Below are 26,458 nucleotides of genomic sequence, written 5' to 3'. Positions count from 1 at the left end.
GTTGAAAATGATTATCGTAAAATTGTAGCAGCACTCAATTCCTTAAGAGCTGGGTTTTTTAATTCCATTTCTTTGAGTTGCACGTAGACTACTTCAGCACAGACTATACGTTCTGCTGAAATGGGGTGCAGTGTGTCACGCATGCTGAAAAACTCTTCTGCAGTGAATATAAAAACTACACTAGGATACAGCTAGAGGATACAGCCAAACCTTACTGCAGTGCTTTTTGGATGCTCAGGCTCTTACAGAAGGTGATCTTGTATGCTTGCCTATGCTTTTGTTAAAGAAGCTGTAGATGTATCCTGGGATAAATTACTCTTTTCTCAGCTTCATTTGTCCTATCTGTTTATTTGAATCTCAAACAGTAAGTAGATCCAGAGCAGTAACACATACAATATTGGTAGAGGGCCAATAGTTAATATATGCTTTGAGTTCTGTCCTCAGAGAATTGCTGCCTTGGTATGATTCTGCAAGAATTTAGAGTATTTTCACTTCTATCCCATTTTTATGTCAGTTTTCCAGGAACTGTTGCCTCCTAATGTGGCTAATAAATCTGAAACATAACAGAACAGCTGCCTCAAAGAAAGGATAGCTTTTCTGTTATTCAAGAAATCTAGTTACAGTTTTTAGTTAAATGAATTTCCTTCCCCATGATCTTGGAGTGGTGCTTAATTTTCATCTTACCAAGTAGGGATTATCTTTCTTTATCTCGTGCTTTCTCCATCTTGTCTATTTGAATTGTAAACTTTTCAGGAAGGACTATCTTACCTTGTACAGTGGAGCTCTTAATTTTGGCTGTGATGTGTTGGCATAACTAAGTAAAAATAAAGCATAAGTTTGCAATAGATTTTAGGTGATTAAAGGGTCTTTTTCTCTTCCATAAACATGCTTTAATAGTCATATGCTTAAACAGAATTAAAAACTTGTGGCTCTGATGCCTTAGAGCAGTCCTTCTCTTCTTTATCTATAGCATATTGAAAAGAATTAGATGAAGTGCTAGTTGACAAACCTCACAGAAGTAAGCCTTATTAGGTTCTTGTATAGCTGTTAATCTAAACTTGATGGTAAAAGAGCATGCTCCACTTTGGTCTCATCTGCCTTAATTAGGCCTGATTGGCTGCGTTTAATTCCATTTGGCTGTCCTTTCTGTTTTCCCAGGTAAGCAAATTACTCTTTCTTCCTTCCATGGTCAAAGGGTGGAGCATCATTATCCCTGCTGTGTTACCTGACTGTTTATGTCACTTTATTCTTTAATAGCACATACAAATTAATATTTACCATAGAAACATCATTTTCCTGGTTCTCAATATTAGTCAGTGTTTTACTGTGGTTATTCCGGTAGAGTCAAAAACTTCAGAACTGCCAAATATTTCCCAACTTGAAAAACTTTCCTGGCAAGATTCTTCAGGAACAGAAAGCTTTATACTGTGTTCAACAAACTAAGCTTTTGTCTTTTTGGTTTTTAATAAAAACATGGAGGAAAACTTGGTTAAGCAAAATTAAAAATATTGTCAATGAAGGCCCATTTTTCCTTAATTAGCTATTTATTTTCTGCCTTAGAACACTCTATGTAATTTTTGCAGTCCACAGCTGGATATTATAAACTGTAACGTAGAGTAACTTGTAAAACGGTAGTATTAAATAGCTGCATGTGTATATGTACCTAGATGCATCAAGTTTCTAGCTTAGTGGTGTTTTAAACAATGGAGTTGTCTTTGTCACTTGCCAACTTAAAAAATGTAGTCATCTATTACAGCCCTGAAGACCAAATTTTTTTATTAACTTGGGGTTTCAGTGACATAATTTTCAAGGACCTTCAGTATGGTCTTCTAAGGTTTCACATCTGTATGGTGCACATACCCAAAACTGCAATGCTAGCTACTGCCTGCCACCTTGATCCTTTCTACAACCTCAGCTCAGTTTGTGTACTGTCTACAATACTCTGCTCATGGCTTGGATGGGCGCACTCTTTGCTGGGTGAGAAACTGGCTGGATGGCCAGGCCTAAAGGGTTGTGGTGAATGGAGTAAAATCCAGTTGGTGGCTGGTCACAAGTGGTGCACCACAGGGCTCAGTTTTGAGGCTGGTCCTGTTTAATATCTTTATCAATGATCTGGATGAGGAGAGTGAGTGCACCCTCGGTAAGTTTGCAGACGACACCAAGTTGGGCGGGAGTGTTGATCTGCTTTAGGGCAGGAAGGCTCTGCAGAGGGATTTGGACAGGCTGGATCGATGGGCTGAGGCCAATTGTATGAGGTCCCACAAGGCCAAGTGCCGGGTCCTACACTTGGGTCACAACAACCCCATGCAACGCTACAGGCTTTGGGACGAGTGGCTGGAAAGCTGCCTGGCGGAAAAGGACCTGGGGGTGTTGACTGCCAGCCAGCTGAATATGAGCCAGCAGTGTGCCCAGGTGGCCAAGAAGGCCAACGGCATCCTGGCCTGTATCAGAAACAGTGTGGCCAGCTGGACTGGGGAAGCGATCGTCCCCCTGTACTCGGCGCTGGTGAGGCCGCATCTCGAATCCTGTGTCCAGTTCTGGGCCCCTCACTACAAGAAAGATATTGAGGTGCTGAAGCGTGTCCAGAGAAGGGCGACGAAGCTGGTGAGGGGTCTGGAGCACAAGTCTTGTGAGGAACGGTTGAGGGAACTGGGGTTGTTCAGTCTGCAGAAGAGGAGGCTCAGGGGAGACCTTATCGCTCTCTACAACTACCTGAAAGGGCGTTGTAGAGAGGTGGGTGCTGGTCTCCCGCGTGACAAGTGATAGGACAAGAGGAAATGGCCTCAAGTTGTGCCAGGGGAGGTTTAGATTGGATATTAGGAAAAACTTCTTCACTGAAAGGGTTGTTGGACATTGGAACAGGCTGCCCAGAGAGGTGGTTGAGTCACCATCCCTGGAGGTTTTCAAAAGATGTGTGGAGGAGGCACTGAGGGACATGGTTTAGTGGTGGACTTAGCAATGGTAGGTTAGTGGTTGGACTTGATGATCTTGAAGGTCTTTTCCAACCTAAATGATTCTATGATAATAGGAGAAAAGAGGTGTTAATCTAAGATAACATACTTATCTTAATTTTCAATCTTGTGTTGTCTTTTTTGTCTGTTCTCTTTCTGCTCACAAACTTTCATTATAGCAGTAGTTTCCATGGCATACAGTATAGTTTCCGTTAAAACGTTTCTAAAGATAAGGTTTGATTCTTACTTTGGTGGTGCTTAGTTGGTGCATGGAGATAAAAAGCTGCCCCTACAGAATAGGTAAGGCTGGAAATCCCGAAGCAATGTGATGTGACACAAGGCTGGCATTGCTGGCTTTGTGCCATCTCTTCTTAGCCTGTCCACAACACAGAGAGCTTTTGGGTGAGAGAGGGGCAAGGACAGTGAAATTCAGTGCTGTGGTGACCTCTAGCCAGGGGTACTGCTGTGGAGAACTAACCTACCCAACACAACTTGCATCAGTGCTTAGTTTGCTGTAAATTAAATTTTGGGATTGATTCAATCTCTGATTGTACCAAGGATCATCATGGTCAAGCCCAGGTATCTGGCAACAGTTCTGTTTTACAGTGTAGTTGGAAGCTTAGCTAGGGCAACTGTAACTAGGGCAAAGCTCAGGGAAAGTTAAGAAATGTCTTAAGTTTTATATAACAGGAAGGGCGCTATGCAAAGAAACACTTTTTAATTTGTTAACTTATTTTAAACAAAGTCTTTTAAATAGTTTTAAAATTATATTAATGTTGTTTCAGAACTTATTTCTATATTGTACATGAAGGTAGGGAAAGTTCATGCATGCTGTTTCTGTCTCACGGTTGTCTCTTTAAGCAGCTTTGTCATCTTAATTTTTTTCTAACAGTTAACCTCTGCAGTTAAGCAGCATAACTTAATACCATCCTCATCCTCTCCTGTTGCTGGATTGCTTGAGCTTTGAAGAAGAAAATGATTTTTATGATGTTTTAACCCTTTCATGAGCATGGAGGGGAAAAAAAAAAAGAATGTGATCTCTGATTTACCTCTTCTTGGGAAGAAGGAAGTAATGATTATGTAGTGGAGTTTGAGTGTAAGTTTGATCTGTCACTCATGAACACCGACTCATAGCAAATATTTGTGTTCTCAAAATGTAGTGACTTTTTGGCACTAGAAGTGAAGATTTCACAGCGCTGTGTTAATGAAAATGCCTTTTCAGGAGACCTTTGCTTATTTTAGAGTTTTCAATATATCACAGTCAGGGTCTATGGGCCCAGCATAGTGTTTGGTGTCAGAAAGTCCCAGTTGTGGATTACAGCTGCATAATCGCTTTCTAAAACTAGGATGCTAAAATGAAGAAACTGTTAATTGGTCATTGTAAACCAGAGCAGTAGATTGAAGTGAGCAGACACACAGGTGATTATGGAATCTGAGATGTTACTTGTGATCATTGCTATTAGGTCAGTATATTATATACCCTGGTATATTGTCCAAATTCCTCCCAACATTTGTTGCTTGCCTCAAGTAGTTAGGGAATTCTTTACTTCCTGTTCACAGAAGTTGCATATAATGCTGATGTGCTATCAATTTTTTGTATTTATTTTTTCCACAGAAAGAATTCTAAGTGCTTTTAACTAGTAAACGAAGTGCTTTCAAAATATAAAGTATAAGTAGGGTTTGGAATATTTGAAGGTGAAAAGACCAGATGTAAGATCAGCATTTCTGAGGATAGTACTAAAGATGAGTTTCCAAAGTAATTACTGAAAATGTTTTGAATAATTTCCATTAAAACGGCTTTCAGGTGCAAGAACACATCAAGGCATTTTTTTCCTTTTAAAGTAGTGAGGATAGGTTATTCTTCAAAACAATTTTTTGAAGATTGGATCTCAGTGTTGTTAAGAAATTAATATTTTTCACTTGTTTAGCCATTGCGTTATTTTTATATATGGAATGTTTTTGCCCGTAATATCTTGCTGATAGGTGGAGTACCAGAATAAGGAGAGGAGGGTGCTACAGGGCTTACTTGGTTTGCTGTAAATCAAAAGTAATACGAGAGCAGTGAAAAGCAGATGTAAATTACCTTTCAGTGTCAAGGAATAGTAAAGATTTTTTTCTGTCCAATATGCATTGTTTTGTTGTCTTGATCACTGGGATTTGGGATCTACTAAGTGTCTTTGATTATATGCCAGACATGGAAATAATTGAAAAACAACCTCTTTCACTGTGTATCGCTGAATGCCAACTGCTACGATGAAATGGAGCTCTGTCTAAATTCTCTGTCACTCTGAGGCAGTACACTTAAGGGATTTATACATACCTTGGAGTGTCTTTCAGCTAGTACTAAATGCTCACAAGGCATGAGTTACAAATCCAGACAACTTTTTGTATTTAAAGACATTGCATCCAGAAGGTGGTTAGGAACTTGAGACTGGGACCTCAGCTTTTGTTTGCCACAAGAGCTTGGGCTTTATCTTCAATTAATGTAACCCTACATCTAAAGAGGGAACCTTTTCTTTCTATTGATGTTAGGTGTCAGTGATGGAAGAGGAGGTAAGACAATCTGGTGTAGCTGAAAAGAACGAGATGCCCATTGAGTGGGAAGTAGCAAGTCTTTGGGAGGAAAAATAAGGTTCACAGGCTCTTCTGTGTTTCTTATAAAGTGAATATGAAGTGGTGGTCTGCGAACAACAGGTGGCCCATAGCTGTCAGGAAGCCTACTGTCCATGATGCAATTCAACCCCTGCCCGCCATCACACACACGTTCACAAACGTGCAAGTGAGGAGGCCAATAAAAATGGGATAATAACTGAGTATTCATATTTAGTCTGATTTGCATGTGAGGGGTATGTTCACTGGTTGGACTTGGGGTGGGGTTGTCTACTGAGAAATACTCTTGGAAAAGAGTATCTTTTAATTAGTAATACAGATCTGCTGCAGAAAATGTGGTCAGCTATGAAATTCAAAACAGTTAATTACAATATCTACAGTAAAGGGAAAATGTGTGTTGTTAAGTTTAGGCATTTATTCTCCTCTCTTTGAACTGCATGCAAGACTTCATAGTTTTCAGACATTCAACTTCATAGGTTTCAGAGTTTACAAGTGGAGAAAGTAGAAGTGACCTTCCTGAAGTTGCGGTCAACTGTTACAATAAATTAAGTGAGTTCATGTTGGAAAGCTGTGTTTATCAAAGTCTTGGGTTATCAAAGGCTGAATTTTATTTCTGTATTTCAGAGTTTAACAAAAAAGAGAAATACCCTAAAGCCCAATCAGACAAAAAAAACCACACCCCACCCCCCCCCCCCCCCCCTTAAACCAGGAATAGATTGGCATTGGCATTTTGAAGCTTGTTTACTTAAAATTAGAAGGCATAACAATAATATCTAAAAAGGAAGTATTTTTAATCATGCAGTTTTATGTTTAAAGAACTCTTTCAAAAACTAATTAGCACACAACTCATTGAAAGGAATTTATTTATTGAAATAAGGTATTTTATTACAAGTACTAATCAATCATTTTTATATAATTTGCTGTGCACCAGCACTAAACATTTGATGCTATTGATTTGTAAAACCAATCTGATGTGAACAGTATGTGACAGAAGTTACTTGTTATTAGGAGACAGAATCCTGTCTCAGAAAAGCTTGTCATCTTGGTGAGAAAAAATCACACAAAGTAATTTAACTTGTATCATAGTTTTTTCAGTGTTGACTCTGTTTCTGACAGCTGGCTTCACGTTAAATGTGAACAAAGCTTTGTTTATGCATGCATGTCTTCAATGGGTTATGGACCCAAAGTTCATTCTTCTGAAAGCAAAGTAGTTTCCTTTGGTAGCACTGTTTTCATCTAATTAAAAAGCAGTGCAGTAATTCTAATTCAAAGCATTCAGAAGAAATGTCTTGGTATGTGAGATAGTTTATTAACCATAAATTTGAGGAATTGCTGTAGTTTAGCAAGTTCAAAGCAAAATGTCAATTGTATTATGTATATTTATGAAAATAGAAATGTTGGGCTTGCTCTACTGCTTGGGTATAACTGTGATGAATACTATACAGATAGATAAAGGAATCTTTACTTTTTGAATTTGTGACAAATGACTGCATATCAGGCTATTAAAACCATTAGGTAGAGTTTTTTGAGGAACAAGAGCAACCAGAGGTTATATGGTGCCTCAGGCTATCGCTTCTCAACTTTTCTGGTTTCCACGAGGTAGCTATTAAAGAACCATAATTTATACAACTGGATTCTCAAATAAGACCCAGCAAGGTGGGCTTTAAAGGCTGACTTAATCATTCTGTTACTGTAGATACCAATCTCTTACTTGAATTTTTCAGCCTTAAGAAAGGCATCAGCATAAATCCTTCTGTATATGTCTTTTCCTCTTAGTGTGCTTTTTATCTGCTACTCACTTTTCTTCCCACTCCCCTCAAAATGGAGAAATTAGCCAAACAAAATACTACTAATTAACCAGAGCTTCATTAAATTTGTTGGCTGTATGCATGTATACCTGATTTGCTTGTGTGTTAGTGTCCTGTGTTTGCAATGGATGTTAAGTTTAGTTTACAAATCTACAAGGAAGGCAACATAGGAAAAGGCTGCCTGTTTCCTTGTCTTGGCTGCTGCTCCCTGGGCTGGGTAGGAGTCTTTGAAAGAAGCAGGTTGGCTGCTCCTAGGAAAGGAAAACGGTCAGCAGGGTACAGCTCCCAGACCACACAGTGGATCAGGCAGAGAGGGCAAGACGCAATAGTGTGCTGTGACCTAGAGTAGAGAGAGGGCTGCTCCAGGGAAGTGCAGGGTGCAGGTACACAGGTAAGCTTCAGCAGTGATGGGAAGAATGTGTTCTTAAGAAGCCAGAAGAGACTGAGGAAAGTTATTGGCAGGTCAGTGAGCTTTGGATTAGACAGCAAGATAGGAGAAAAATTTTCTCGTTCAGAAAGGGGATGGTTGGCACAGGGGATATTTTGTTTCAGTCCTTTTTTCGAAATCTACTTTTTCCTAGCAGATCTTGATTTCCTCCACCTAAAAACTCTGAGTTTGTGTTCTAATGAAAACTAGTTTAAGATCTTGGGAACTCTCAATATCATTAAGGAAGAGCTTCCAGTACTTCCATCTTCGGTTTGTGGAAGGGTTTTGTCTGTAACAATTATTCTGTCCTTGAATCTTGAAGGCAGCAGTGAGTAAAACTGGGAATTAAAGGAAGGAATCTTATGTTCAAAACAAAGCACTGTCTACAGAAAAGCCTGTGGATACTAGCATGAAGGTTGTCCTTCCATTGTCCCAAAATATACTAGCTGAATCTATACTTGCTTCCATACCTGTCTTAAACTTATTTCCTTAAGAAGTGAGAAATCTCCATTACTGAATGTTGAACAGTAGTTTCAGATAATTCAATAAACAGAAGTTAAAGATGGATACAATTTTGTCATCATTTCCATAAGGGTCATAAGACCCAATTTCTGGTTAAACTGCCAAGCTCAGGCCTACAAGTGGTCGCTGTTACAGTGCAACTGGGACTGTGTTGTGTCTCTGGCATGAGAGCTGGATAATCCAAAGCACCAGCTGTGAGGGAATTCAAGTAATTTGGGGCCCCGGCTTTTTCTGCATGTCAGTCCCACAGTAACATGCTGAGCTGTCTGGGGAGCAGTTGTCATCTCCTGCTTATGAACTATTTCCAGATCCCTGCTGTCCCACCTCAAGTCTCTGAGGTGCATCGCGGTATGTGGTGCGTGGAGCTAGTAAGATCTGACATCCAGAGTTGTTGGTCTCACTGTGGACCTAGCATATAAGAATGGGATGGTGTCTATAGAAATGAATGTGGGAATGTTACCCAAAATATGGTATGTGTAAACAGTCTGTGTTGCAGCTATAAGTTTTTGCTTATTTCTGATTTAACCTGATTTTTGTTTACTAGGGAATCATAACAATAATATTTTTACAATTACTTAATTTCATCATTTAAGCTGGAGAAAGGATTTAGCATAGTTGACATAATTTAATTTGATGGCGTGGGCCATAAACAGTGAAAAGAGGCAGTGGTGTGGGTTTGTTACTTTTAATGAAAATACCCAAAGGGTGAAAGCTGCTGAATTTTTTTTTTTGTCAATGTGCAGTTAATGATCAACCTAGAGAATGCAAAAATGTCTTGGTAGAACATTTTTAAAGGAGTTATAAGCAAAGCATCTGGGAGCCAGACTTTTCTTGTGGAAACTTGCCAACAACTGTATTGTGTTTCCTTCCACTAAAGTGAGCTATGCTGAAATGCCTTGTGTTGTGTCCCTTTTTTGAGTAAGTTCATTTCTGGAATCAGACTATAAATTTGAATACTTTAACCCTGCAGATTATTAAAGGATATTATGTGGTTTAAACAAGATGCTTTCTTTATGAATTCTATGTATGTAAATATTATGTCAAGTCACATTTGTCACAATTAGGGGTATGTAGTTTTCAAAAATGGCTTTTAAATTTAAATTGTGCTGCTGATCAACGAGTATGGGAAACTTTACTTGACATTTACAGACTTTTTTTCTGTGTATCATATAAATTTAAACCTGAGAAATATAACCCCTGTATATGGTTGTCAAATAACACTGTAGTACAGAGTTATACAGTATAGATTAGTTAATTGAATATTTGATTGCTCAATGTATTTACATAGAGAACTATTTATATATTCTATGTAGATTTTAATAGCCATCACATTTATTTTAGCAAAACATTTTAATAATAAGGTTTATAAAATGTCATGTTGAACACTTAAACTATTTACATAACTAAGAGCTATTACGGGTTGAGAGAACAAACAAATTTATTTTAGTTACAGTGAATTCACATAAATCTTTATTATGTTTATATATAAGAACGTACTTGTATGCGTGCCACACGTATTTAGGCAAGCAATCTCTAGTGCACATTCCTGTGAACCTACAATACAGCCACGGATTCAACTTCAAAATCATTGTTTGTTTTATCCCTTTGGGCTACTAATTTGCATTCTGTCCCATAATTGCAACTGCTTTTTTGGGAGGATGAGAGGGGGACAAAGGAGGGAGCATTTTTTGTTGATCAGCTAAAAAATTATATGAGCGTGTAGAAACATTAAACCCCAGAAGCTTTCCTTTACATTGTTGAGGCCTGCTAAGAGCGGTATCTTAAAATATTTTATTCCTTCTTTAAATGTTTAAGTATAGATTTAGGTGAGATGCCTATTGCCTCGATTTTGTATGCCAAATTTGAGGCTTTAGGAACACTTTTAGAAGTGGAGCCAAATTTGTGCTTTTGTTGGAAGCTAACATGAATCTTTACCTTCAGAGATGCATCTGTTCAGGTGTGGAAGTTGTTATGTAATCTCTTGATCACAAAACTATAGGTAACATTATAAAAAGTGCCTAATCAAACTTAAGGAATTTGTAAGGAGATGGATTCTGAAGTCACTTATGAAACTTTCACGTTGTTTGGCCCATCAAATAATTTTTTGTTTTGTGAGTATATAGGATTAGACAATTCCAGGAGACTTGATTTCTGAAAACAAATCCCTGAAATAGTGACTTTAATTGTAAATGCAAAGTGTCTGTGAATATAAAAATAGGAAAAGAATGAATGAGTTTCTGGAAGTGTATCTCTCTGTAAGTTCTTTTATTCTTCATTATAATTATGGTCTGCTTATCCACGATTAAACTTGCTTGTGATGACCTTTATCTTTTCTCTTGAGAAGAATTACTGTTATCAGGTCTTTCTTCGTGAGGAAATAAAAAGGTCAGCGCAAAACCCACTCCTTATTTCTATGCAGTGCACATTGCACTTTGGCATATTATATTGAATTTTATTAATAATAATTAGATAATTTTGTCAAAGAAATTTTAGTATTCCAAAATTAGACATTCTAAATGGTCTTTTCCTGGCATGTACTCCTGCTTTTCCTGCCTTTTTCTACCTCCTCTCCTCCCAAGCTTGCTATTGGTGTAACTAAGATTTTACATACTTCTATTCCTCCTAATCCTGTCAGACTAGCTTTTTTTTTCCTCCTTTAACCTTAAATTGACACTGTTAATTCTTTTGCATCTATGTTTGTCTAAGAAAAAAAAGAGAGTGTAGAGAATGTAAAGTTGTTGCTTTTTTAAATTGGAGATTTAAAATTATTTGTTGTTTGGAATACTAGTGTTAGGAACTGCACAGCTAAGGTTGATTCAGCTGTCACTCAAAACATGACTGAAGATTGCTTATTTGCAGGGAGAGCTCCAAGCAGGCACTCCAGGCAGGAAGCTGAGTTCATGAAATCTTAATATATTTATAACTAAGACCAGGAATTGCCTGTACCTCTGTGGATTGTTCAGTTGTCCTAATGAATATATTCTGTTCTGTCATTCAGGTGACTGAGCATGTTTTTCCTCCCATTGTGATACTTTGCTCTTAAAGCCTGAAGGGCCTTGTGAAGCCCTGGAAACATCAACTTTCATACTAACAACCTCTGTGTTTGGTAAATGAACAAAATTTGTGGGGTCTGAAGAAGATGTAGTCTTTATATGAATTGGTTGTGACTACAGAATAGGGCAAGGGCAGGGAAGCAAGGATACTGGGACACTTGGTACTAGGGAAAGGAAAGAAAAAGAAAGAGGAAAGGTGCTAACATATATTTAGGTCTCAACAAGTAGGGAAGGTAAGTAAAGCAAAGCATGCTCCTACAGTTCCTGAAAACTTGGTAAAATTATGCACAGTAGAGTGAGAAGATCCATTTTGCAACAACTGTGGATGACCTTGCCAACAATGCTCAATTTTCTGTCCTGTGTGAGGGTAACGCACAGAGGTGCATTCTTTGAACACTTAGTCTTCATACTTTCTGCCCTAAAACATTTATAAAAAATACTTTCTGCTAGAAAAATATTTTGTTGCTTGTTTTTTCCAGTAAACTAGTGAGAAGTCATATAGTTATCTTCCTGCTTTTAAAAACACGGGTTTTAAATCCATTGCCCTAGTATAGTTCATGTGGATGGGCATGTGTGCAATAATATAGAAATGCAGTGTCTTTTTCACAGATGTATTTAGAAAAAGATTTTTTTCTCAAACAGTTCTCCGAACTTACTCTACTACTTCACTCTGTTATTCTTCTTCACAGCAGTAGTTACATGATCCAAACAACAGTCTTCTGCACAAGACTACAGAATTGCAGCCTTAAAGTGTGTTTTGTATTTGTCCCTAGTGGGACTGGGATTTTTTTGGTTTACTTCACTCTTTAGTTTAGCAAATGCTGTACTCCAAAATGCTTTTGTTAGGAAGGGGATGTTATATCTGCTTTTTGGTTTTGATTAAGCCAAACTGTAACATATGCTTAGATTCACTGGGTGGTGTCACAGGAAGTTGTTTTAAGAAAGCAATTTTTTTTCCCCAGAAAATGGCTAAGTGACATTCCAGGACTCCAATATCATTTCTTCTCCTTCTCACCTCCTTTTTCTGTAGCATTGATCCTGAGTTAATTTATAACAAAATCTACTAATCTTTTCTGTGGGGATGATGAGGTAACTTTTCCAAGGACTTCTCAATAGGAGGCAGTGCTTCACTTTTAGCTGAGATGGCTGGTTTGGTTATTCAGACTGCTTACACAATTGGGAGTAACGGTGGTGCACAGTAGCATCTTCTCAAGATACAAGGAGTGCAACTGAGGGGAAAAAAAAGTGCAGGAATTCTCAAGGAATTCGGGAAACCTCACATCTGGGGATTTGGCAAGGTCTGAACAAAACTGAGTCATTTGAGCTAATCCTGTTCTATAAAGTCATTAGCTTCAGCTGTCTCATACATGAACTCTTAAAATGCACAGACCCTTATAAACTGCTGCTGAATAGCTTAGTATGGAGTACTGAAAGAAGCCAAATGCTGTTTCCTAGAAACTTGATCTAACTTGCAGAGTTAGAGCAGGGTATTAGACTAAGCAATTTCCACCGGTCCCTTCTATCCCAAAGTATTTCATGAGTCTAGCTTTTTCACTTTGTACAGCCAGTGCTATTTATTTGAGACCATTGGGAGGTTAGTACATTGTCAATAGTGATAACAGACTCCTGCTACCGTCTACTGGTCCGTCTGAGTGGTGCCTATGCTCAAGCTTACTTACTCTAGAATTTAAATAATGGTTGTTTTCAAAGAGCTGATTAAAACCTGTGCAAAAAGTGTTAGCTGGAGGTTCCATCCAGTTTAGCTGCTAGTATATTTGAATGAAACCTTTTGCCTCTATCTTGGAATCAGACTTGGATCACATGTGTTGGAAGGAACTGGGGGTAGGAATTCGCATGGGTTGTCCTTAACTAAAACTAAAGCATCTCACTGTGCGTAATATTTTTCATTAAAATGTATTTTTATATTGTTCGTAACGTGGAGATCTCTTTCCGTATTCTGTTGGAATACAATTCTGTATTGTCTGCTTGCCATCGTATTTCTGAGCACAGTGGTGACCATTTATTCAGATGCAACTTCTGCTTCTGATCATGTTTTGCTGTTACCTCATCTGCAATCCCAGTGTTTAGCCTGTGTCTGGGTGACCTGTTTCTGTCTCTGTCTCCTCTGCTTGTGTTGTGGAAATAATTTTTTTCACTCAAGCTTGTCATGCAGGAATGTAACTTCTCCGTTTGAGCCATTGGGTGGTAACTAGCTGACCCATAGAAGTAGGAATAAAATAAGAATTGTCCTCTCTTCTGTCATGGTAAGAAATTCTTACAATTATAATCTCTTCTCTAAATAGCAACCAGCTTGTTTTCTACTTCTGTCACTGTCCTGGAGGCATTTTCATCCCCAAACCATGCACCCTGGTACAGTCAGATGGAGCTTTAATAAAACAATAGTCTGTCTCCCCATCTCTGCTGCCCTCCGGATCTCACACCATGGCTAGAGAATAGCACCTTCAGCAGCCTTTTCCAAGCTGTTTCATTTGTTTACAAATTGCACCAGAGTGCTACTGGGAATGCAGGGTAAAGCGTCAAGAAGTTTTGTGTAAATCTTCCAGTAATCTGTCATGTCCAGGAGGAACTGGGGGAAAGGGACAGATCTGTGGGAATACTGGAGGGTTATCAAAGCTAGAGTTTTGCTACTTGGATTTGGAGGCGTCTCCCTACAGAATGGGTGGATCTGCAGTCTCAAAGAAGACAACAGAAAGGAAAATCCCTGCCATTATAAATACACATACCAAGGCAAATAAGCCGAGGATCAAGCAACACATGGAGGATTTCTGGTATATCAAACTGCTTAGGCTAAAACCCTGTAAGAGTTTGGGTGAAGTGTATAGGCATGTACAGGTGTGTATATAGTGAGAATACTGCAGAGGATCCCAAGGATGGGGACCTCTGTCCTCAGGTAAAGCAGCTTGCTGGTCCTGCGTAAAACATGGTGTTAATTCTTATTCCTTTGACCCCAGATGGTCTCTAGCCCTCACTACTAACGCTAGCAGAAGGTTTCAGTTTGGCCAAATCATAAAAACAATTTTGTTCTTAAATTTTGCGTGCTTATTACTCCTTTGGAATTCTTAAATGTTTCTCTAAACAAATAATCTTGTTTGTAAAAAAAGCCAGTTTTGCTAATTTTTGAAAAAATTACATAGCTGGATTGATTTATGTTCCTTATTAGAGTAATAACCCATCTGTTATGGGGTTAGGTCAATTAATAAAACTTTAAATCTGGGAGAGAAAAGGTCTTGACTCTTTGCCATGGTAAGCATTTATTCATGTTTGAAAGTTCTTGTTTATATTTGTGCAGAGTCATTATGTGGTAGCAAAAAAGCAGTGTGGAGGAGTAATACTCTTGGTGTGACCATGCCATTGTATCTTTTTCTTGCACAAAGCAGTATAGACCCATGACGTTCGGTGTCACCAGAGCTCTTGCACACCTTTTTATTTGCATGCATTTGTCATCCCTGCTGAGTACAATAGTAAAGACACTGTGGTTTTTAAAATTTTTTTTAATCGATTATTTAATAATACAAGTATTTTTGTGGAGGTCTGTCTTACAAGACCTGTTTGTGTGCTTCTAACCTTCTGACACCACAGTGAGATTTCAAATGAAGATACATTAATGTGCATTACAAGCGTGTGATTGCTTGTATCATTATGAAATAGATGAAAAATTAGTTTACTGCAGTAGTTTTTATCTGAACTGATCAAAATATCTTCCAATGATTTTTCTAACAGTATGTGATTGGAATAACAACTTCGCATGTTGTAGAGTTCTATGCTGCAGCCGAGAGGCATGTAAATACAAGCTGCTTATTTGCAAGAAGCTTCCAGATTTGCAATATGATTGCTATGGAAACCACACAATGAAAAGCTTATAACCATCTGTGTGGTTTTGTAGATTTTGCTGCATAGCTGAGCTGTTTTTGTTTACTGTTGTTAAAGTGTTGAATAGAATATATTAACCCACAAATTGGGATTATCCAAGGTATAAATTAGTATTGTGCAATGACAATGTGTCAGAGACTAGAAGACAGTAGAATACCAATTAATAATGGCATTAAATTAGAGTCTAATGTAAAAAGATGGTAAAGTAATGTGTTAGGAGAGGAAACTGCTAAGTTTATGCATATTTGTCATGGAGATACCACATTCCATTGAAAGAATGCACTGTTCAAGCCAAATTCTTACTCATTTTATACTCAAGTAATCCGATTTTTTTTTCCCCCCTCCTCCTTTAAGAAAAAAAATCAATGGATTCATGTAAAAAAAACCTCAGCTAGTGTAGAATTCAGTGTTCACTTCTTAAATTGTGTGGATGGTAGAATAATCTATGATTGGGTGATTATTTTTCTGTTTTTTCTTCAGACTGCAAATTAAATAAGTAAATTATTTGCAACAGCTTTCATGGACTATCTGAAGAAACCTTTAACAAATATAGTTAGTTCTTTGTTGCATTGTCACCACAAGAATTTTGTAGGTTGTTTGCCATTAGAGTCTCTACCAGCAGAGTATGGAACATAGCCTGTGTCTCAAGGGTTCTTTTGATCTACAGCTCTGGAAGAGTTCACTGGTTTGATTAGTGTTGACTAGTCTCATTTTGACATAGCGAGAAGGTGGAGAAGAATATTTTCTTGCTGCAGTGGTAGTGATGGTGTGAAGAAGAGATGCAGAGGAAACATTGTACCAGATCATTTTAAAGGTCTGCATGACTCCTCTTACACAGTATCTCAATAATACAGAAGGACTTCTACTGTATCTTTTATTTTAATGTTTCATCTTTTGACTCTATTCCATGTTGCAACACAAACTTTAGCATGGTGCATCTGACTACAGCTGTAATTCCTGGGGTAATTGAGGTTGCTGTGTTTAAAGGACATCTCCCACACATAGTTATTGCTTCAGGACATAATACCAGAAAACACTAGTAAGAACCACAGGTTCTTTTTTACCACCCTAAGCCAAGCCTATTACATCTGCTCCCCTGTGAGCATGATTCCATTAGCAAGTAGTGTGGACTGTTTGCAACAGATTGATAGAGCACCAGTTTGTGCCAAGGATCTGATGTTTGCACTGTGCATGTTTCAGAAGAGGTTTCCTATGGAGTCACTTTAGTCTGGTTCCATGGACTGAATGCCTGTTAGCAGCTGGACCATGTTCAGCGTGCTTCTGGAGTGCCTCTTCCAGCCTAATTGCACCTGAAAGTTTGTCCTCTCTGTGACAACTCTGTAGTGTAAAGTGGGATAAGTGGGGATGGTTGGGATCCAAACCAGTATGCTAATATGGATGGCCTTTGTTTGAATTTGAGACCTTTTCAGTATTCAAAGAGCCTTGGTTCAGGCATTTTCTCATCTTCAGATATGGATCTGGTGGATTCTTGTTTCTAGGAAATAAGTTTTTCAGGAAGGGGAATGCATATGTTCTAATTTTTTCCATGAAACCACAATGCAATCTACATGTATTCAACTGTACCTTATGGAAAAAATCTCTTCAAACCTCCTCTGCTGTTTTACTTCAGTTGAAATACCCTCTACTAAAGTCAGTCATCAGGTTAAGCTAGTCTTATGACCATGACAGTGATAGAGTTAAAATCCACAGTACATTCAACACATCAATCGATGTAGGTCCACACATTCAGTAACATGTAATATCAACGCAATAGCAACATTATCCATCCAACATTGTGTGTTGGATGAAACTGGGTTGCTCTGGGAAAAGGGAGCAATCCTAGAAAATGTGACTGATAATGGGACAATACTACCTGTGAGTGGTGTAATTAATAGTGGTAGGGAAGACACAGAATGACAGTGCCTCCTAGTGCTCTGGACAGCACATAGGGATGTAGTTTTGCCATTTGTGCTCCAATTGTGAGTGCTTAAAATAAACAAATGAGTGTACTTGGAAATGTGCAACAAGTATTATGCCAAGTGGGGGAATACACTTGAATGCAGTAAATAGTTTGGAGTGTTTTGTGTTGTACCGCAGCTTCAGATTTTCCCCGTTCTATTGTTTTTTTCCTTGGCTCAAATAATAGTTTATATTCATCTCAACGAGATTTTTAGCTAGTCAAGAGTCAGGCTTCAAAAAACTCTTGCTGGCTTAGTAGAGCAGAAGTTCAAAGCTCTTTGTAGAGTGAATCTCATGATGTAATTGTAATATTTGTAGGAGTGCGTATATAGGTTAGCAGCAATTATGCATACTCATTTCAACAGGTCTACTCTTGTGCTTTAAACATCTGCTTTAATGTTTGCAGGAACAGTCTTGTGGATAGATTAAATTTTTACAAGGCTAAAAATCCTTTGAACTATTGATATAAAATTCACTCTTTGTCAAAGTAGATAGGCAATTACATAAAAGTTGCACAATAAGGAACATTTTAAAAGCTGTGAGTTCTGTATCTGTTGTCTGTCATTAATAAAATATCAAAATTAGTTGCTGAAACGTGTGCCTTAAAAAGAAGCATGAATATCTGTTTAAGATGTGATGAGTAGCAAAGCCAAATAGTTTAAATGTATTAAAAGTCCAATTCTTATTTGAGAGGTGGGTTTATCAATACACTATTTCCTCATTCAGTATAGCAGATTTGCCAGTTTTGATATACTGTAAATGCCAAGATAAATCTGTTTCTGCTTCCTTATGAACCTAAAGAAAGAATACAGCCACAAGCCCTCATAGTTTGTTCCCTTTCTTGCCTCATCAACAGAATTGTTGACTGTGAAATGTGAGGAGCAGATTTTATGTCCCTGTCACGAGTGGAGTGTGGATGTGCTTAAGTGAGGGTGTGGGCATGAGAAAGTTCCTCATGTGTGCCGGACAAGGAGTAGGGAGCACATCTTTTGAAATTGCCTGTGGGGATTTCAGAGTTTTCCAAGCCTGCTAACCAGAAAACAAGCTTCAGAGCTGATCACTGCCAGGCTTTCCCTTTTCTTGTCTCCTAAACTTGCACTAAGCTACTTGATACAGTCTGGCTTGCTTAAAAGCATGGTCAGGCGCAGTAGGTAGGAGCACTGAATGCATGGCATCTGAAGTGGCTGTGTTCCTATCATGCAGGTGTCCAACTCTTGTGTCTGTCTGACAGTGTTGAAAGTAAGATGTCCTCTGCCTTCTATGCATACTTCTCTTAAGAACTTCTGAATTCTTACATGGGCTGGGGATACTTTTTCAATCCTCAGTTTCCTTTTCTTTATCCTGGCAATAAATGTACGTAGCAGAATACGACCCTCATTCTAATTGTCTCGGAATGACTGAAAAACAGCAGAACTGCAGTTCTACATTACTGCATTCAGAGCAGAGTGAAAAGGGAAACAGATGTTCACAACTGAGATTCTGAAAGAAAGCTCTTGGAGTGTTTGGATGGGTGGGGGAAACCACAGAAATAACAGCGTTCCAACTTCTGTACAAATGCAAAATAGTAAACAGGGCTTACGATCTGGAAATGTAGTGTGGCTTTCAGACTGATGTGTAATTCCTGTCAGCTGAGGTGTCCCTTCAGAGTTTCATTTGCAGTTATGTGTTTTGCAGAAGAACGCGTTCCTTCAAAGGCTGAAGTGCCAAGAAAACTGAGCCAGGAGAAAGTTACCACTGTTTCAGGTAATTAAAACCTTTCATCTTTATTTTGTGTATGCACCTTCTTTTTACCTTTATTTTCTTGTCTCTTCCCTTTGCTGTTTTAAAATAATGTTTTTATAGCTCTGTAAAGCTGTCTTTTTCACCTGGGTATTTGATGGCAGCAAAACTGCTTAGCACCACTTAGGATGCATGAAAACCACTTGAGAAGGATTTATAAAGTAAGCCAATTTATACAAGGTATTCCTTCCTGAATTACTTTGTAATGACTCAATTAGCTTTCATTTCTGCACAAAGGAGATTTAGTTGCATAAATTAGCTTATCATCATTGAGGAAGTGTCACTGCTAAAGGACAGTTTATAGATACAACATGCAGTTGCTGTCAAACCTATAAGAATGTAATATAGACATCTGTGTATACTTTGTGCTTGAGCAGAACAGACTTCTGCCATTCAGAGACTAACAGGGGACAACAAGTTGCCCAAGGGACTGGCAATGTAGACGTCTCTGAAAAGGTCAACTTGACACAGGCTCTGACAATCGACCCAAAGCTCTGTCTTCTTTGATAAAAATCAGATAAACTTAAGACCACTAATTGATCTGCAGCCTGTTTAAATGTTGGCCATGCATATCTTCATTGCATATGATTACCGCAGAAAGCAAATGAATTGGGTAAGAAATGCCAGAGTCCAGTGACAGCAGCATAAAAATTGGAAAAGGACACAAATGCCCAGAAAGGCTGCAAAGGATATTCTCTCAGCTTTAGCTTGGCAAACTGCCCTTGTGCTAATTATCTCTGGGACTGGAAAAATAACTGCATACACCATGTAAAGTCACATGGCCAGACAACTTTTCTTGACAGAAAGGTATTTCCAGTTATGCTTAAAAACAAGATATATATGTGCTTCAAGGGCACAGATCTTTAGATAAACTATTGGTGATTTGACACAGCAAGTAGAGAAGACTTGCTTCTTATCAGACCTTACACCTTTTTGAGATCTGCTGCATTGTAACTGTGACCTGCACTGACATGCAATCTGGCTCTCCTTCCCCCATCGTACATAATACACATAATTCTTTCAGGGCTGTCAAGGAAAGGGTGGGCAAGAAGAGTTCCTTTAGGAAGTAGCTCTGCAGTGCTCTTCCTGTTGCAACATGTGGAGAGGAAACAGAGGCCTGATTTCCTGACCCATACAGGAAAGCAGGAACAGGTTGCTGTGAGGAGTTTTGGGTTGCTTTTCTTGGAAAGGAAACAAGAGGCAAGTCATCAGATGCTGTTAGCATTGTGCTTTACTAAAAACATGTGTAAAACAACATGACTCATTACAGCCTTAATATTTAGTACTCATTTAGACATTACTGTAATTATAAGAGTGTGTTGTCATAATGGAGCGTGGGGTCAATCCAATTATAAAGTTGCCAACAGCATTTTTTTTTCACTAATGTATTTTCTTGAAGTTCTAAATGGTTATACTTTTACGAAATCAAAACCTTAGCACCTTAATTTTGGAAAAGTTTCAACTGCTACAAGAACAGCCTTATCAGTCTTAACTACTATTTATGTAATGTCCTTGAAAATACCATAACAGTTCTCCCAAGGTATCGGATTAATTTCAAGCAATAATGTTCTGATCTGATCTTAGTTAATTAACTATTTAACACTGGAAATTTGTTTGACTTTTAGGGCTGAGTTGACATGAGTATTTCTGATAGGCATCATGTCATAAATGTCTAACCTGACTCAAGAATATTTCATGATTTCCCACACAAACATTCTCAAATTTAATTTATTGTCTGGCTTTACTAAAACTGAATTTCACAGAAAATATTTTGCAAATTGTCTGTGAGCTCAGCTTGATAAGCGCAAAACCCCTTTCTTTTTTCCTACTCTTTTCTTGCCCTAACTTATCTCTACTTCAATTAATGTGCAGACTTAAGTTCTTTTTATTCCTTCAGTCTTGATGCTGACTGTTGCTGCTGGATAGCTTTACATTAATTGCTAGTGACCTAACTATTTAAAAATACCAAAGCTTTGGAGAGTTTCAGTTAAATAACATGGCTTGCTGGGTCTTTTTTGCAACCACTATGTACCCATTATAATTTCCACAATCACTGTTTCAGTGTCATGTTCTGTGCTGTCTCAGTGTAAATACCTTGATTTTAGAGTAAGTAAGGAACAGTGGGAGAAGGGGATGAGAAAGATTATACTGAACAGATTTGGCTAGATTCGAGGTTGAGTCCAAATAAATACACTACAATTATTATGCCCTATTTCATAATTTTTCTGGTATGTGGGAAAGAGGGCAAGTAAGTAAGTAGCAGGCATTCTTTGCAGTTTAGGACATCATCAGAACAAATAACTGTGTTCTTTAACAGGGTATGTCTTGACTGGGTATTAAGACTCAACACTGAGAGTCTAAATCACTTGTGTAAGACAGAGTCATTCTAGTAGCGTTAATTTTGAACTTCACCTGTTTCTCCTTCTTCAAGCCTTCAGTATGGTAAATATCGAGCACATCATCACCAAAAGGGGATACAGTTCACCTCTTTCAAATATTTTGTTAAGTAGCCCAGGCTAGTAATCTTCAAATCTGACGCTATAAACTTTTGAAGAATCTGATCAAGAGCCAAGGAATATGAATCAGAACGGCAAGCTGTTTAATATACTGGGCAGTGGACCATGGTGGTGAAAGGAAAACATACACGTGTGTTCCTTCATTCCACAGGCAATGCATAAGCAGATAATATAACTGCTAGCTCTAAGTCACTACCGTAGTAGGGTTTGCTGACTTAAATGCCATCAGTGCTAAAATGGAAGATCGGTGGAAATCAGGCACAGTTGTATTTATTCTATTGTTTTAAGTAGTGTATTCCCATACTTGGGCTGTAATTCCTGTCTTTGTTTTGGTCAGTTTAGTGTTCTGTCAGTTTTGTGCTCAGAAATGGCAAGTGCCAAAATTGTCACAAGGTAGCGGGCAGGAATGGAACAGCCTGCAGTTAGATTGGCTTAGGCTACAATGGGACAGCACACTTAAATCCCTCTCAAATATGTACTCTTAATCTGTTTTCCCAGGTTTTGTTTTTTTTTGTCTATTGAAGCTGTTAGAATATTCTTATAATTTTTTCCCCTTGAGTAATCCATGGGCATTCTTAAGTTTTAAGCAGTCTACAATATTCGAAGTGCATGCTTGAGTGATACACTTGTCAGATTTTTTTACCTGAACTGTTTACCTACCTTTCTTCAAGCATGCATTGTCAGGTGCCAGTATTTTTCAGTGAAATAACCAGTCTGAGCCTACTGTCAGGAAGGCTGGCAGCCATTGCTGTTTGATCTGTCAAATAAACTCTGAAGTGTTTTCATCAGTATATCGGAGAAAAGTATCTGTTGTTCCTATTACTGTTACTGGAAAAACAGAGATGGCAAAAGAAAACCATGAGGAATTCTTTATGGAAGATTTTTGGATAGTTGTTCATCCAGATAGCTGTCTGGAATGAAAGAATTATTTCCTGGAGAAACAACATATCCAAAATCCTGCTGAGCCACTTCTTGAGATTGGTAATATTAAAAGCCAGTGGGTAGGTAAAACCAAACTGCTTTCTACCCTCTGCTACACATTTAATTTTTTTTTTATCATGTCTTAGTCATATTTGTGGCCTAAGTGACCATGCCTTCAAAATACAACGGACTTTAGTTTAGCAATTATGTCATCAAAGTATTTTTAAGGCACACAACATTTCACAGTGTTTTAAGAATAGAGTGTAATTGTGACAGAGTAGTGCCAGCAAATCAATACCTTTTGAATTTAAACTCTAATGGGAACATAAGTTCTTAACGCTAAATCCACCAGCTGTTTTCAGGTATTGCATGTGTTTAAGAAGCTCCACATAATTTAGTTACATATAAATACCAAATTCCTTTACCCAGGTCTCCTGTTTCTGTTTTATTCAGTTCTTCAGAGGCAATAAAATGAATTTTGGCAGGGTCCTCTTCAGCTGAAAGAGGGGCTGAAGTAAGAAAGAATGGGCTTGTGTTTTGCAGAGGTTTTTGCAGCTTTTTTTTGTTCTATCTCTGTGTTTGTGAAGCACTATGAATCATTTTATGAAGCGTTTTGCCCTTTAGATGTATAGATTCTGAAGTTAAATTTGCAATTGGCTTTTATGTGTGTGTAGTTGCACTTAGAGAATTTGGAGAAACTTGTGCTGGTGGGTATGAGAGGGGATTCTGAATTTTAAATTAACACTTGTTGGAAGACCAGCATAGTTGTTCACAAACTTACACTGGCACTTTCTCTCCCAGTTTTTCATTTCTGTGCTCCTGGTATACCGCTATATGTTTTTTCCAAGAAATGTGGCTTTCTGATTTAAACAACTCTGTCTTATGTTGAATTCACAAATGAGGTCACAGAGCCATGGTTAGTCTTTGGGCAACATCGTCACTGATGCAATAAGCTTATTTTAAAATGCATCTTTTCCAGTGTTGTCGTGTTATTAGTTGAGTTGCTTTCCCACTTTAAGGCTTCATTAAATGCTCATGATGAACACCTAGGGAGAGATGTGTCTTGCTCGCTGTAGGATCTCTGTGGGGTTACTGATGTTCCCCATGTAACTCCCATTAGTGTTAACAGGAGTTACTTCAGGCACATAAAGGTAAGTACAGACCTCAAAGTGATACAGGTCAGTTGAAAAGTCACGATTCATTTCAGTGCAATTCTGAAGAAGTAGAAGTACTGATTAATGTATTTTAAACCAAATCAACAAGACAACTGCTGAAAGATTTGAAAGGTGGGATATACCAAAAATAGATCACTTATTTTTTTCTCACGTGGGCCCACATTATCTTTTACGAGATAGAACTGGGAACTGTGATCAGTGCAGTATCAAAAGTCTGAGGAGAGATTCTGACTTAATATTTATCACAAATCAATTTGGCACTAACCTGTGTTACTTTTTATAATTGTCTAATGCTAAATTGGTGAGTAATTGGAGGTGCAGCATTTCAAACTGATTCCGCCTTCCTCTTGAAATTATTCTGTCCACGCATTTTACAATAATCAAATCTCTTATTTCTGAATGGTTGGGAGTTTTTATATACTTGCTGCTTTTGGTGTGATGACAGAATAATTTGTGCACTGGTAGTCAGAACGCCCCCTAGTGCTATGTAGCAAGTGGTAGCTACTCATCACCAGTTTATGGAAAATTAAATGGTGGGTAACTTGCAGAGCAGCTTTAAATTCAAGGTTGTGAATATTTAGCCTTATGACACTATTGCCATCAAAACAAGAATAGCACACAGAACACAGACTGAAGTGGATAAATAGAAAACAAGCTCTTCTTGCTTATACAGACAGTATCAAAATTAAAATCTGTTTGTCAAAACAGGGAAAACCACAAGTTGAATACTGCTATTTTTTTTTTTTTTAATAGCGTGACACTTTATCCCGCTTGATACTTGATATTTTACCAGGATTTTTTTCAGTAATAAAGTGGATCAATCATGATTAAATTGTAAACTATAAATAATGGTGTAGAGTGCTAACGACATGCAAATGTAACTGGTATATGTTGGAATAACCAGCAAGCCTGCTGTTCAGGGATCATATAACAAAACTAAGATGACAGCCTTGATCCAGCCAGTTCAGTGATATTTATGTTATCAGAATTAGAAGATAGCTTTCCAGTGATGTAAATTATTAGTACATATACATTCTGTCTGGTTAGTGTATACATAATGTAACCGGTCATCTTAGTGGTATTGCTTACATTCTTTTTGCATTAACTCATCACACTCCATTCTCATGGAATTAAAAACAGGAAATAGTTTGCAGTGTAACAGAAGCAACCAGTGTATTTAACTGTGTGTAAGCGCTGTGTTTCAATAGATGTACTCTGTATTGTAAGTGTATGACAAAGCATTTATTACTGTGTTATTGCCGTATTACAGAGCAAAGAGTGCTAAATAATCAATCAGTTAATGGTCTGTATGGCAGCTTGAACACAGCACATCCATTGTGCTTATGCTGTTAGAAGGATGAGTTTATGACTGTAGTGTAGTTGCGTGTTTAGCCAGAGCTTAATGTCCTAAACTGGAGCTGACACAAATATTTTTAAAATGCAGTTTCAGCAACAGTTTCCAAGTTCTTCAATATTTCAGAAGGAACAATCAAGGATTATCTCAAAGGTTCTCAGAAAAATTATTTAGTTTTGTTGGAACAGGAGAGGGAGGGGGACTGTATCACAAAATACTTACTTTGGTTTCCTTTCACAGATTATTATTAATTATATTCTAGCAATTTTATCAGTTTCAAGTTGAGATACAAATATGGCTTGCTGGAAATATACTAGTAGAGGAAAACTAGCTGCCTTAAGTTGCAGCTGGAAAATGCTTTGAAAACCTGTAGCTACATGTCTTTAAGTGATACAACTTGCCAGTGAAGGGCTTGCACATTAAACTTGTTTTCCACTTGCTTTTGCGGTGTGAAGGAGCTGTTTCTAAAAAGAGGAGTAAGAAATGTGTGCTAATAAATTGCTTTCTAGTATCTGGAGATTTAAAGAGTAACTTTAGTCCCTCAGTCTTTATCCTTTTGTAATTAGATGCTGTTCTCTTTGCAGATGGCAAAAATACCGATTACGCCAATTTCTATCAAGGTTTGTGGGACTGCACAGGAGATGTACCTGATGAGTTGACATTTAAACGTGGTGATGTTATCTACATTCTCAGCAAGGTATGGCGTGCTTCTGGGGCTACATAGTTGTAAAAAGAGAGCCATGGCAGAAGGGCACATTCCCACAGTTCTATGGGGGGAAACTGGCACTCCCTTTCAGATCCTTTGTTTGCAATCAGATATTCACTGCAATTAATTATTTTGTCAAATGAACTATAATCACATTTAAAACATAGCCATGTAACAGGAATTAACTTAAAAGCATGTTTATTTACTTGTTAAATCTTGGCTACCATTTGTTAACCGATTTAACAGGAGACAATGTGCTTTCTGCTTGTAAAAGTTAACCTTGTAGAATTTTAAATTATCTTGTATGTTATGTTTTTTGTTTCCTGTTCTATATTCCTGACTGTGCTGATTCTGACTTTTTGGGTATCTTGCTACAGAAGATGGTTTGTTTTTTTGAACTATGCTTTCGTCTTTGTAGGTATATTGTAATTGTTCTGACAGCTGAGATTCCAAATTCGTTTGCTCTGACGAAAAAAGCAAATGAGAAATATAATTCCTCTCATCTAAAGTGATGATAAGCAGTATAAGGACGAAATTTTATTCTACTTTAATGTTGGTTAATTTTCTTATTTTTCCTCAGCACCACCCCCCCACCCCCCCCCCCCCCAAACCTCTCCTAAAATATATATCTCATGGTCTATATGGTCTACTGAAGTCTACTTTTGAACAATTCATCAAAGGAAATTTCCCTTTTCCTCACATATTAGAAAAAAGCTGAGCTTTTCAAGTTCTCATTGAAAAAAACACCTTTTAAAATACATGTAGAATATATATCTCAGATGTAAT

The 26,458-nt window shown here is 37.9% G+C and overlaps 1 protein-coding gene across 1 annotated transcript in view; it reads left to right on the top strand.

Moving 5' to 3' along the window:
* Nucleotides 1-26,458, top strand: part of SKAP2 (src kinase associated phosphoprotein 2) — a 121,095-nt gene that overhangs the window by 83,611 nt on the left and 11,026 nt on the right. Inside the window, exons 10-11 of the mRNA XM_059818837.1 lie at nt 18,896-18,964; nt 25,551-25,663. Coding sequence (XP_059674820.1) covers nt 18,896-18,964; nt 25,551-25,663 — 182 coding nt within the window. The remainder of the gene's footprint in view (nt 1-18,895; nt 18,965-25,550; nt 25,664-26,458) is intronic.

The sequence above is a fragment of the Gavia stellata genome, chromosome 6 (assembly GCF_030936135.1).
Source record: "Gavia stellata isolate bGavSte3 chromosome 6, bGavSte3.hap2, whole genome shotgun sequence".
NCBI classification, from domain to species: Eukaryota; Metazoa; Chordata; class Aves; order Gaviiformes; family Gaviidae; genus Gavia; species Gavia stellata.
Note: the sequence above shows the minus strand (reverse complement) of the source record. Positions and strands in the feature narration are given on the sequence as shown.